The 12,804-nt window shown below is 32.5% G+C and overlaps 1 protein-coding gene across 2 annotated transcripts in view; it reads left to right on the top strand.

The window, feature by feature from the left end:
* Nucleotides 1-4,316: 4,316 nt before the first annotated feature.
* Nucleotides 4,317-12,804, top strand: part of LOC143253613 (RRP12-like protein) — a 137,226-nt gene continuing 128,738 nt past the window's right edge. The window contains exons 1-2 of one of the 2 annotated variants that reach the window (XM_076507730.1): nt 4,317-4,508; nt 9,444-9,618. In XM_076507730.1, the coding sequence (XP_076363845.1) occupies nt 4,355-4,508; nt 9,444-9,618 (329 nt within the window). In that variant the 5' untranslated portion in view covers nt 4,317-4,354. Of the gene's footprint in view, nt 4,509-9,443; nt 10,762-12,804 lie in introns of both variants that reach the window. The other variant, XM_076507731.1, reaches the window with a different exon arrangement.

Below are 12,804 nucleotides of genomic sequence, written 5' to 3'. Positions count from 1 at the left end.
CCTGAATCTTTTGCATTAGTTTCTTCATCTTTTGTAGACTGAAGCATTTTACCATAATCCAGTAATTTTCATTTTCAGCAATTATTTCAACTTCAGACTGTCTTGTAGAGCAACTTGCATAAACATTAACACTAGAAATATCAGGATAATTTACAGGCAAAGTGAGATCAGTTGTAAGACTTGTGCCAGTTAAGATAACCTGTGACACTTTAACGTCATCATGATGTTCTAACCTTGAAGTGAACAAAGTGATACTTGTAGGTGTGGAGCTTGGTTCCACTTCAATCTTGTCAGTCAGATGCAGTACAAATGACTTCTGATGGCAGAGATGGGTTTTCATTTGGAAGATTATGTTGTGTAAGATGAGTGAAAAAATTACAAACAATGGCCACTAAATCCAAAGCCTTTTGTTGTTTCTTTTTTGCCAGTTTTCTCTTTTTGTTCACCACTTAATTTAACACGTTTCATTTTGCAGTCTGAAAATTACAGAAACAAAAATAAAAAAACACAAAAGAATATGAATCGTATATAGTTATAATAATTAGAAAGACTGAAATTCATAAAGAAAAACGTTGGTAAGACAGTCAAACATACTAAACTCTAGGTCTACATTTGGACAAAGATTGCCAGAAAATTATCTTAAGACCTAGTTCCATCAGCCCATAAACATGAATTCATAAATACCTTTATTGATTTGCTGCATTCTGATTGGTTGAAAACCATTCGATACTGACTTCAATCCATTTTAGAAGAATTAGTTTTCAGTCATTGCAAAAGTTGTTGCTGTGGTAGCTGTATGCAAAAAGCAGTGTCAATGGTAATATGCAAATCCATTGTGAGCCAAAACGTATTCCAAAACAATTTGTGATCAACAACACATACTGTAGTAGCTTATATACACAGTGATCATTCTGTGCTGGTACACATTCATAACATATAATCAACTGTAAACTGTACTGCACATTGGACTACTAAATATTGGGTTAGGCTTAGGCTAGAGTACCTTAATCCTAATCAAATATCTGAAGAACGAATCGTAACCTCAACTTTGAGCTGAGTTCTGACCTGAGGACTTTAGATAAGTCAATAAACCATACATCAACAAAACAGGCATGTGTCTGAAACTGTATCTGCATGCCTGTGTGCGAAGACAAATTCAAAACGACGGCCTTAAATTGGGAATAGTCCACTTCATTATTCCAGGATACAGTTTCCAGTGTACTTCACTAAAGTTGTTACAGTATTTAGGCCTTACGTTATTGTCACTCAGTATCAGATAAAATCACTAACGTTAGGCCTAATGCTGATACATAGCAATTAAGGCCACTAATGTTAAGCCTAGTATTTAATACTAACCTTGCTCACATGAACTTGTTCAATTCATGCACTTTTTCAGACATTCCTAAATTGATTTTGTTGATTTGTCGGTTCTTTACAGTATCTTTGCATGACCACGATGCCACAGTATTGTACTACTACTAGTAATATAGTGTATGAATAACAACGTTAAAAATCATGTTGTCGTACATGTCGAAGTTTTACAAAATTTGACCTGAAAGGTCAAATTATCGCCTTTAGACTGCTCCGATTAATCAGTTGTTTTCCCAGCTTTTGAGAAATGTAATAGAACATGTTCTGATATGAATTTATGGTCGCAAAATAGTTGAATAACACTTATACGCTTGTCGTCGTTGTCTCTCTGTTTCTGTCTTGGATTGTTCGTTCGTCTCATAAAAAAATATCACCAGAGGGCGGGGAAGAGACGGGGCATTATGACGTCAGGATATGTCAAGGAAGAAGTAAGGAGAATATAATTTTGATCTCCATTTTTGTGTCCAAAAGTGGCATATTTGACAAAATTTTGGTGATTATTTATTCCCTAAGTAAATCTCAGCTTCAGATCTGTTTATATTATTACATAATCACAAGGGAATACATACACGCCCAAATACTCTTATAGGTTACATGTAATCTATGAACAGTGGCATTGCTACAGTAGCATTCATTTCTAAATTTTTTCTTGGTATGATAAATTTCAAAACATGTACTCACACACAAAGGAGTTTTGTTTTACAGCAAGATGTTTGAAGCAAAAAGTGTTACAGCTCAGGAAAGCTTCAGTGAGAAACACATTTATAAAAATATTACAAAACACACATGAATAGCGCAATACTAACGCAAATAAAACTAAAACAAACGAGACAATAACCCAAATATAACGTACGAAAACAGAAGTCTGAAAAACCATAAAACTAGCCACGTCTCTGTACACATTTATCATCATTTCGTTTGACTTATGTTTCTGTGGTATTATACTCTTATTTTTCTGTAGATGTGACTGAATAAAGCAGTAAAAGGTAAAACAAAACAGTTCCACTGCCTGTAATTTCTTATGAATAGTCACAACAGAAGGAATGATTGAGAAAAATTATTCATCTTCAAGGTCAGACATCATAACATACGTTTATCGTTTACCTAAAGTTCTATCAACATTTTGTACTGCTTTTTACATTAATCTTTCGAAAATCAATGACTTCTTACTTCAGATACATAGTTTAGTAGTTTTTCGAAACTTTAGTCACTCACCAAGCCAAAGAAAACGTTTTTTTAGCAATGCAGAGTTAAGTCGAACATGGCAGATAAGGACAATTACAAAAAAATTGACTGGAGTTGACTGTGGCAGTGAAAGAGTTAAGGGCGTGATAGCTAGGAGAAAACTTCTGTGGTGCTTCCCTTCCCTTGGTGCACTAAGCACGTGCTTAATTAGCTTAATGGTTAATCCAGGGCTGGTCATAACTATAGACCTTCATGTATGGAAATCTGTAAAAATCTTATATTAAATTGAGGGGGCGGGGCGGTGAGAATACACTAGTATGTCTGCATACCGTATAGCTTTGGCCATCACTTAATGGGGAAGAAAAAATTAATCCAGTAAAATGCCTGATGATATCAAGTCATATAAGCAGTGGCCTAGCGCGATAAGGCGTGCACTTCGTAATCTGAGGGTCGCGGGTTCGCGCCCGAGTCGCGCCAAACATGCTCGCCCTCCCAGCCGTGGGGGCGTTATAATGTTACGGTCAATCCCATTATTCGTTGGTAAAAGAGTAGCCCAAGAGTTGGCGGTGGGTGGTGATGACTAGCTGCCTTCCCTCTAGTCTTACACTGCTAAATTAGGGACGGCTAGCACAGATAGCCCTCGAGTAGCTTTGTGCGAAATTCCAAAAACAAACAAACATATAAGCAGTGACATGTTCTACATATCAAAAGGAACAATGCAACAAGAGGTAAAAGATAAAATGTATATCGTCACAACAGTTAACAAATGTAATTTGTCGTTATATACATGGCTTCAATGAGAAAATAGCTGAAGGTGTAGGCTGAAAATATTGCAACACTAGCAACAGTAAAAGGAAGGTAGCAGTTTAGAAATGCATTAAAGCTCTTTTATTAATTTAAGCTTAATGTTCATGTTATTTTTCAATAAGCATATATATTCAAGATTTAATTTGAAGGTTTGATTTTAACCATGGCTGCTATTATATCGTTATATGGTAAAAAGATTTCAATTACAAAGTGAGTTAATGAAGATCCACGACTGTTTGTTCTCGATATATATGCGACTGCGATCTTTATCTATCTCTATATTTTACGTCTTAGCTTTGTTTTCTTTTTTTCTTCTGAACTTCCTCTCTGCTGCAAACACTGCAATTTTTCTCTCGTGCTCAAATGCAACTTGGAATTTCACTCAACAACTTAAATCAAATATTACTGTAGATTAAATAAATCAATTATTATAAGCATGGAGAAGAGTAATATACATATCTATGAACACGCCTGTTTGGAAAAGCTGTTTTTCTTTGAAAACTAAATCCCTGTCACGTTAAAAAAAAGTAGTACTGTCTATTGTACGTCCATGTAACTATTTCGCAGGGTTTATGTGAATCTCCGCCGAAATTGGTATGGAAGCTCATTAAGTCCATGCGAGGCTACGTAAAAAGTTTCTGTTTTGCAATTTGCACTTTTTACGGTCGTTTTCGCGTTTTTTACCACCACTTTTCTTCCTCTTGAAGGCTTTTCACAAAATTTGGCAAGAAGGTTTGTTGGGCCCATGCACACATAAATGTAAACCTGCATCCTCATATTTTGTGCTTTGCAATTTATATGGGCGTTTGTACAACTGCATATAAGGTTAGCAACTTTTCATGTCCTAAGATAAGATAACCTTTTATTAATTACATAACTTTCGTCTAGGCCCTAGACTCTAGGGCACATGTATCACGACTAGTAATATATATATCATTTTAAATGAAAAGATCCTTTTAGTAGAGGGCGCTGAGAAACCACGTGTGGCAACATGGTAGGTCGAAAGAGAATGAAAGTTGCTCGAAAAGCTACCAAAAACAAAGGAAAACAGTGGGTAAAAGGACAGAGTAGCAGCAGCAACCCAGAAACTAGAAAATTTAGAAACCAAGCTCGGAGCAATTTTTTAAATTTTAACCCTATTCCAGGTATGTAGGTTACTGATAGTATTAATACTAATGTTAGTACTTCTAGTTCTACCGCAGCATTAATGTTTCTGACACAGCATTGATCTGTGTCGTTGTGCTGCCTCGTAGGATGGGATTTGGTAGCTGTGGGTTTTAATTATAATAAATGCAAAGTAATGTATGTCGGTTATTATAATTTGGATGGAAATAACCTCAACACAATCACAAAAGAAAGTGATCCTGGTGTAAAGTCAGTCTATAAAGCCATCCAAGCAATGTAATGTTACTTGTTGGAGGTCAAATAGTACTTCGGGTTGTATCTACAGAAATATTGAATACAAGTCTAAAGAGGTTATAATTTCGTTGTACAGGTTGCTGGTTGGGTCATATTTGGAATATTGCATTCAGTCTTGGGTTCCTTACCTCTGGAAAATGCTCAGAGAAGGGTTACTAGAATGGTGTTTAGGATGGATGGGCTGAAATCTCTTAAATTTTCTCTCGAGTTATAAGATCTGTAAAGGGAGTTGATAGTATTGATGTATTATATTTCTCCATATTTAACAGTAAGAATAGTATGATCAGGGGACACAAATATAAGTTTTGGTAGAGTAGGACTCATCTTCAACTGAGACAGCTTTATTTTTTTAACAGGGTGGTTGGCCTTTAGAACGGGTTACCTTTGAATCTTATGGAGGCTGTAAATTTAAGTGAGCAGTTTAAGAAAAAGCTTTAAGTATATAAATTATAAGATTTGGCTTTTGATTTTTTTTTAGAAGTTTTTCCATCCTATAAATTAAATTAAAACAACTAAGATTGAGCAATAGGTCCCACATTGTCTCAAAACATTAGGTTAACTTACTACTGCATCATATAAGACCTGTAGAAATGGAGAAAATGATGTCATTTTCCTTATGGTAGCAATATCTAAGAAACCACATAAGACTTGCTGTTTGAATAAAACTTGCATTAGCCACATGGCTAAACATGGTACTGATATACCATGTTGAAATGGATGGATAACAGTTGGCAAGAATACTTGTTGATAGGTGTCTTGAGTGTATTTTTGTATATAACAGTACCAATGTCCTTGCTGATCAAAATAACAGTCTTCTTTAAAAAAAAAAAGGTTCTGCTTATTTCAGTTGATAAACATTCAAAGTATGAGAACAAAACTTTTAAATAGTTTTTCATTTCAGAGGATGAGTTTATTATATTTCACTGGGTCTAGAACCACTTTGTTTCATTTATAATTTCTCTAAGATGACAAACAGTACATTTGTATTTAAGTAACTGTATGATTATTTCAAGATGAATGTAAGGTTATTTTTAAACTAGTGATGCAGTGATTTGGTTGACAAACTAAATGTGTGGTGTGAACCAAGTGGACAAACAGAATATGCAATTGTGTAATGGTCTTTACAGGTTCCTTCTTTATTGAATGAGCTTCATCATTCTATCTGATGGTTGTACTTGCATGGTGATCATATTAAGTATTTTACAAAACTATTTGAACATGTTATTTAACAATTGATATTTAGGCCCCTAAAATACTGACTTATTCTTTCTAGGCAATATCTTATCCCATGCTAAACAAGTGTTCATATGCTGTTGATTTTAGACTGTTCATAAATATAATTGTGCACTTGAATGATATAATATAGCTGCTGCAGCTGCTACAGAATGACCTGTTATTAAAACCTACCTGTCTGTTGATACTTCATGGTCAATGACAACATACTTATTGTGAATGGAAAAAAACAAAAAAAAACACCAAGCTATCTGCTCCTGGAGCTACATATTTACTGTGGTATATCCAAAACTGTTATGTTGTATACAGATTGTTCTTTTCACACCTCTGAAGTTGGATGAAGTCATACAGTGGTTTTTATTAATATTTATAACATACTTGAATTCTTTCTGTGGTGTTCCAGCTATTGAGTATTTTCTGTTGCAAGTATACAAACATTCTGAAAGACATGGATATATGGGAACTGAATATTCAAAGGGTATTGATAGTGATTTATAACTTCATCATTTTATGCAATTTGGTACATGGATACCTTTACTACATTATAATATACTGCTCCAAGGCTCTACTTTAGATAATTTAGTCACAACATAAACTTCTTTCTTATCTAACAATTTGCCTACTACACTTTTTTCATTTTTTCCCCTTATCTTTTCACTGGTTGTGACAGGTACCAAATCATGTTTGTCAAGAATGATTAATTTTGGAGCATTTACTGAACTTATGAATATATATTTATATGTAATATACATAGTTTAGTGGTGTTAAATTCCTATTATAATAACTTTATCATGTTAATTTTAATCATATTAAAAAAAAACTTTCTTCCTTTTGAACACAACTCAAATAATTGCCAATTTCAAGTGCTAAGTTGCCAAGTATTGGGACAGTAACATTTCATTTTGTAATGCAATTTGTAGAAGTTAAATGCACAGTTGCTCCTTGCTAGTGATAATTAATGTTCCTATTAATGTATACAGACACAAAAATATATAACACAACTTCATGGAAGATCTAGGACAAAGTTTAAGGAAGAAAAAGGGTATTATAATGTTAATAAAATCTAGGACCGGTTTAATGTGATGTGTTGTTTGTTAAAATTGTGTATTCAAAGCACTTTTGAATACTACTAAAGGTAACAATAAAGGAATTTGCAAAACATGATTTGAACTGTGATGTGATAATACCAGCAAATAAATTGTTGTAAGAAAATGATGTAAGTGAAAGAGAAGCAGAAGGAAAAGTTTAAAGAAATGTAAGTCTTGTGTTTGAGGGGTAATAGTTGGAAAAGTTGGAGGATGTCAAAATTACAAGAAGAATTTTGCATCTAAACCGTGTGGAAAAATTGTACCTAGAAGGAACAGTCTCTTACACCTTCATCACACGCTTATTTCTTCCTCATTGGGTGATGTACTTCTGATTTCTATCCTTCAAACATCATACCTTTTCTGACTGGATGCCTTCCTATTTTGTTCTTAGCTTGTTTTCACAGAGTCCTCTTGTTCTTAATAGGATTCCATACAATGATAAGTATTGCCTGCTGCCAGAGGATACTTAAACCCAATCTGTATAGTGTAGGATTGTTTTGGCCTGATATAGTACTCACCCATGAGATCAGGTGTTACTGTTCCAGGTATTCTTGTAGTGCTTATTTTCCTAAACAAGGCTTGATCTCGACCATACCTACATATAAGTAAAGAAGGCAGGGGATTCCTGCACATCCTTCATGCCTAGTTTAAAATCCAGTGCTGGCCTGCTTTTCATGGTTTCACTTTGCACCATTTTGTGGTGATACATTCTTTTTGGACTCCCCATGATATTTTCATCTCCTTGTTTTTCTTCTAGTGGAGCATAAAGGTTCTTGCCACTCATCAGTTCCCAGCTACTGGGGTATTGGATCATGGAAGATGCTTCCTGAGAGTGACTAATTTTACTCAGTAGAGAGTAGGATAGTGGTTGGATTGGTTCTCAGTTGCAGGGCAGATGTTACTTTTCCCAAGAGTATAAATTGATGTGGGATTGTAGGGGGCATTGCAGTTAGATGTTAAGTTATTAATTAGTATATGTATAAAGGTGTTTCTTTATATTGATTCAATTTTGGTTTGAGTTGTTGTATAGGTAGGGCTTCTTTGATTTTGCATTTTGTTTATATTTGTTTCCCTATTTATTGTCTGGGTGTTTTCTGTTGTTGTGATGTGTTTATCATAAATTATCCCTACAGTCCTGTACTTGTTTACACTCTCGTCTCTAAGACATGCTCAGCAATGGTCAGTTGCAAATTCTTTTTGTTAACCTGAGAAGGCACAAATGTTGCTCCATTGATGTTAAACATGTGATGTGTAGATGGGAGTTACATCAAAGTTAGTGGCATACAAATCTCTTAGGTAAATGTGCAGGGAATGAAATCATGTTGTGTATAGAGGTATCTATCAAAATAGTATGTACATCAATCATCATCTGAGAAATGATGTGTCATTTCTTCATCTTTGATTAACATTTATAATGCACATTCTTCACTTAATTACATTTTTATATGTTTATTTTATGTTAATATAAGATTGTCATTTTCAGATCATTGTGATTATATGAAGTTCGTGCCAGCTTTATGCATATTTAGATAAAATATGTATTTGTCTACATAGGTTCTTTAAACTTTTCTTGTTGTTTGTGCATTATTTATGATAATATGAAAACTATACTATTGCACATTTGTGTGCTTTATGGAATGTTTTTGTTTGTTTATCTTATTGTAGGCACACTAATGAGTTTATTCCTATTTTAATTGTAATACTGTTTATCATTACATTTTTTTTTCTTTGAATAATGTTTTAGCTAGAAATAATGTTTCCTTATTTAAATTTTTATTTGTAGATGGGTATTATTTTCTAAGTCTTAATGGACTTTCTAAATGCTTAAGTTAGTGATGTTCAATCCTGCTTTATTGAATTATAATGTACATTTACACATGAAATTGATAATTTAATAGGTTAAATGGATGGATTATATGAGATATAAAAGTTAGAGATCATAAGAGTTTTACAGAAGTTTAATTGGCATCAAATATATTATTACTGTAATTATCAGATTTCTGCAAGTAATTTAGATGAACTGTTAAATTTTGTTCTTCATAATCAACATTAAAAAAAAAGTAAGAGGAAGGGTATTGAGTTATGTAATAATCACAACACGTTTTCTGTGTGTTGTATAATTACAGGATTGTTTGTTTAGAAGTTGTACAGTGTTAATAATCTTGCATGCATGTTACCAACCAAACACATATATCTGGTTGAAATAGGTTTAATCAAAAAGTGTTCTAGAAATTTTTACATGTGTGTTAACAAATAACATGTTGGTTTCATGTATTGTTATGGAGTTATTTTTCCATTTTAAATCAACAAATGCTAATATGATAATTTATTTTATTCTAGGTAGTGGTCAGTTGACTGAGTTATCTTTAGCTCAACATGATGCCTTACAAAAAGACAAGAGTACCTTTGATGCCATTGCCATGGATGAAGACAGTGAGACAAAAAGTGAAGGAGGAAAAACCTATAATACATTTGCTTCCTGTTGGTCTGAGTGTTCAAACCCATCCTTCCAGAGGTTGCATTGAGCTGTTTAAAATTTTGAAATGAAATGTTTTGCTTTTTAGGCTGCTTAATTATTGGTGTAATTGCCAAAAGCTTATAAAATCTAAAAAAAACCAATAGGCCTAAAATTTGTGATAAGTCACATTAACTGCAGATGTTTGTTTTCTCCTCCACATTTTTCTTAATTTGTTTGTTTTCTGATACAAAATCAGTAGTATGTAATAATAGCATTTCAGATTTATTTTTTTGTTTCCCACAAGTCACTACCTGAAAGGCCTTTTGTTAAATTGTAGAATGGGTTAGTTGGGCTTGATGATTAGAAACTAAAGAACACCTGAAATGCTGTTTATATAGGCAGTATAATACTTTAAAAATTGTAGTTTAAAAGCAAAAATTATTTTGTTGCATAATTAAATAGCATTTTGAAAAATCTTTTGTCTCTTATTATTCTGCCCTACAATAGGTTTTTGTTATTTAAATTGTGACTTTTAACCATATGACTGCTACATACTTACATTGCAAGTAGGTATGCAATTTTTGTTAAAGTTCTTTATAAAAATGAAATAGTATTAGATTTGTCTTGCATGATTTTAAGATTATATATGTAATTTTTGAAAAATAAAACATTTTGATTTTTTTTACCATTCATAATAAAATGATTGTTATTTAATGTATTTATGAACTCAGAATCAGAATATTTCAAGGCAATGTAATTTTTGTTTTGAGTATAAAAATGCTATTTACTATCATAGTTTTCAAATTTCATTTGAATAATCTCTAAAACCTTGTAAATGTATTGTATTTTTCATTTTTCACTATCATTAACTCTAGATATTATCAATGCACAGTGCAATGAAATGATAAAATTTAAGAAATGGGAATATGTATATACCTTTTTAAGTGTTTATAGACTGTTTTGTAATCTTCTTTTTGCTTATGTGCATAATTTTGTTATCTTTTCATTTGTAGTTTACTTTTTACTTTTCCTTTCCAGTTCTTTCTTTTATTTTTGATTTAGGTATGTCAACATCACCACGTGGTTGTAATATTTATTAGAGGGAAAGGTCGTCCACAAACTCTTTCACTAATGTTTGCACATGGGAATGACGTCATCTTGCTTAGACGTTTCCAAAAGTTGAATTACATCAAGTTAAATGTATGCAATCATGAAATTTTCAAATATGCATTTATAAACACAAATAGTATTATATAACTAATTAAAATATAATTGTAAAACATAAATGCAATCTGTTTAGTGAATATATAAGGTATTAAACTCTTGACAAACACTAGGTACACTTCAAGCTCCTTTTCTATCTCATGCTACAAATCCATTCACTGGTAGAACTATAATTGAATAGGGAGAAGTCTCCTTTTTTTGATTTATAGTAAGAATGTCATTCAACTTCAAACTATCACTTAGCAGCACAGCTTTTACTTTGAAAATGGGCATGGCCAGCCTTAAACTTAGAAATATTAGAATGTAAAACCCCCATTGAGAAATTCTTGGAAATTTTCTGGACATTAATGAAAGACAGGATGAACTTCAATTTGACCTCGTATGTTGACAGTCTTTATTCTATTCTCACAGTACTGTACATAACAGCTTATAAAGTTTAGACTTTTTAACTGCAAGTGGATCATGTGACAGCAAAACCTGCAGTTTTAATTGCTGTTTTAAATGTTTCTTTTTGAAATAAAAGAATAAAATTTAGATAATATAAAACTTTTAAGTTATAACATATTTGATAATAGTTATTTCATGAAAATACGTTCATATTAAAGTGATTTAATTAAATTTTGAATGAAACTCAAGAAATATGTATAGAAGAGGTTTAAAAAGGGTGATATTGACATAGGGTTAAGTAATGTGCAGTGTATATAAATAAATGTGAAAGGCTAGGACACCATGTAGAGTAGTTGTTTGGAGCTTGACTTAATTCAGCTCCCAAAAGATTTATTTAATTCTAAGTTTGATTGTGAGTGGAGTATTCAAGTCACTAATGTGAATTTAGAATTAGACTAAAGAATTGACTCTGAGACTGAGATTTAAAGCACAACACTTTAATGCAATATATTAAGATGCTTAGTGACATTAAAATTATTGAAAGTGCCATGTAAAGTTTCACTGTTAAAACTATTCATCAATCAGAATAGTTGTTTTTCAATTAAACTTTCCATAACATTCATTAAATTACTTAATACTACCAGTAACTTATCAGTTAGCACACTGATTGAAATTTTCTCAGACACATTTCATTAATTCTTAATACCAAACTATGTACTTCCAAATCCTAACTAAGTTATTTGAGTCTGAGAGATAGCAGTAGTAACTTAAAGGAAGCTTTATAGGGAAAAGTTTGACATTCTCATTGTTGTACTGGGCTTTGGACCATCCACCATCAGGTTGTTTGGCTTTTTGAAATTAGCCAAGAGATTGACTTTTAGCTCAAAAGCATGTTTTTTATACAGATTTATTTAATAGTCTTACGACTTTCCAACTAGCATACATATCTAACTCTCAACTAGATCTGTCATTTTATTGGGTGAATTTTGTTGACTTATCATAATTTTTGGAACTGAAACTAATTCAACAGTTGTTTCTGATCAAAGGTGGTAAATTGGCAGTCTATTAACACACATTTCTCCTTGTCCTCTTCAGATCAAAGTTCTGCCCAGAGTCACTGATTTTCTTCTAATTCTTCTTATGCAAGTTGAGTCCAGTCTCTAATGAAGTTAATATAAACTTTACTCATAGCTTTCTTTCTGTGCTGTTGGTTTATAGAGAATGTAAACAATTGGCTCTCCATACTGTCTGGAATGCATCTTGTTCTGTACTGGACCTATTTCCTTTCTTCCTTTCAAGCATTGCTGTGTAACTTCATGTATGCATTCATTAGATGTGCCCAGTTTTCTGCATATTCCATGTGTGTTTATCATAATGGAATATTGTAACACATTTCTTTATTGTTCCTTTCTTGAAGTATTAGATAATAGTGTAAAATGCATTTAATCCCTAAAGTAGCAGGAATTTTGTTGGTAGCAGCTCCCACATATGTAAAAAATTGAGGAAAAATTTCTTGAACATAATCTTTAGCATTTTTATTGTGAATTTTGAACAAAATTAAAAGAAAAACATAAAGATTTATTTTTTACAAGTTCAAATGTTTTTTGGGGTATGAAAATTGTTAAAACATTC

Source organism: Tachypleus tridentatus, chromosome 6, assembly GCF_004210375.1.
Source record: "Tachypleus tridentatus isolate NWPU-2018 chromosome 6, ASM421037v1, whole genome shotgun sequence".
NCBI lineage: Eukaryota > Metazoa > Arthropoda > Merostomata > Xiphosura > Limulidae > Tachypleus > Tachypleus tridentatus.
The sequence above is the reverse complement of the archived record's forward strand: the minus strand, read 5'-3'. Positions and strand labels throughout refer to the sequence as shown.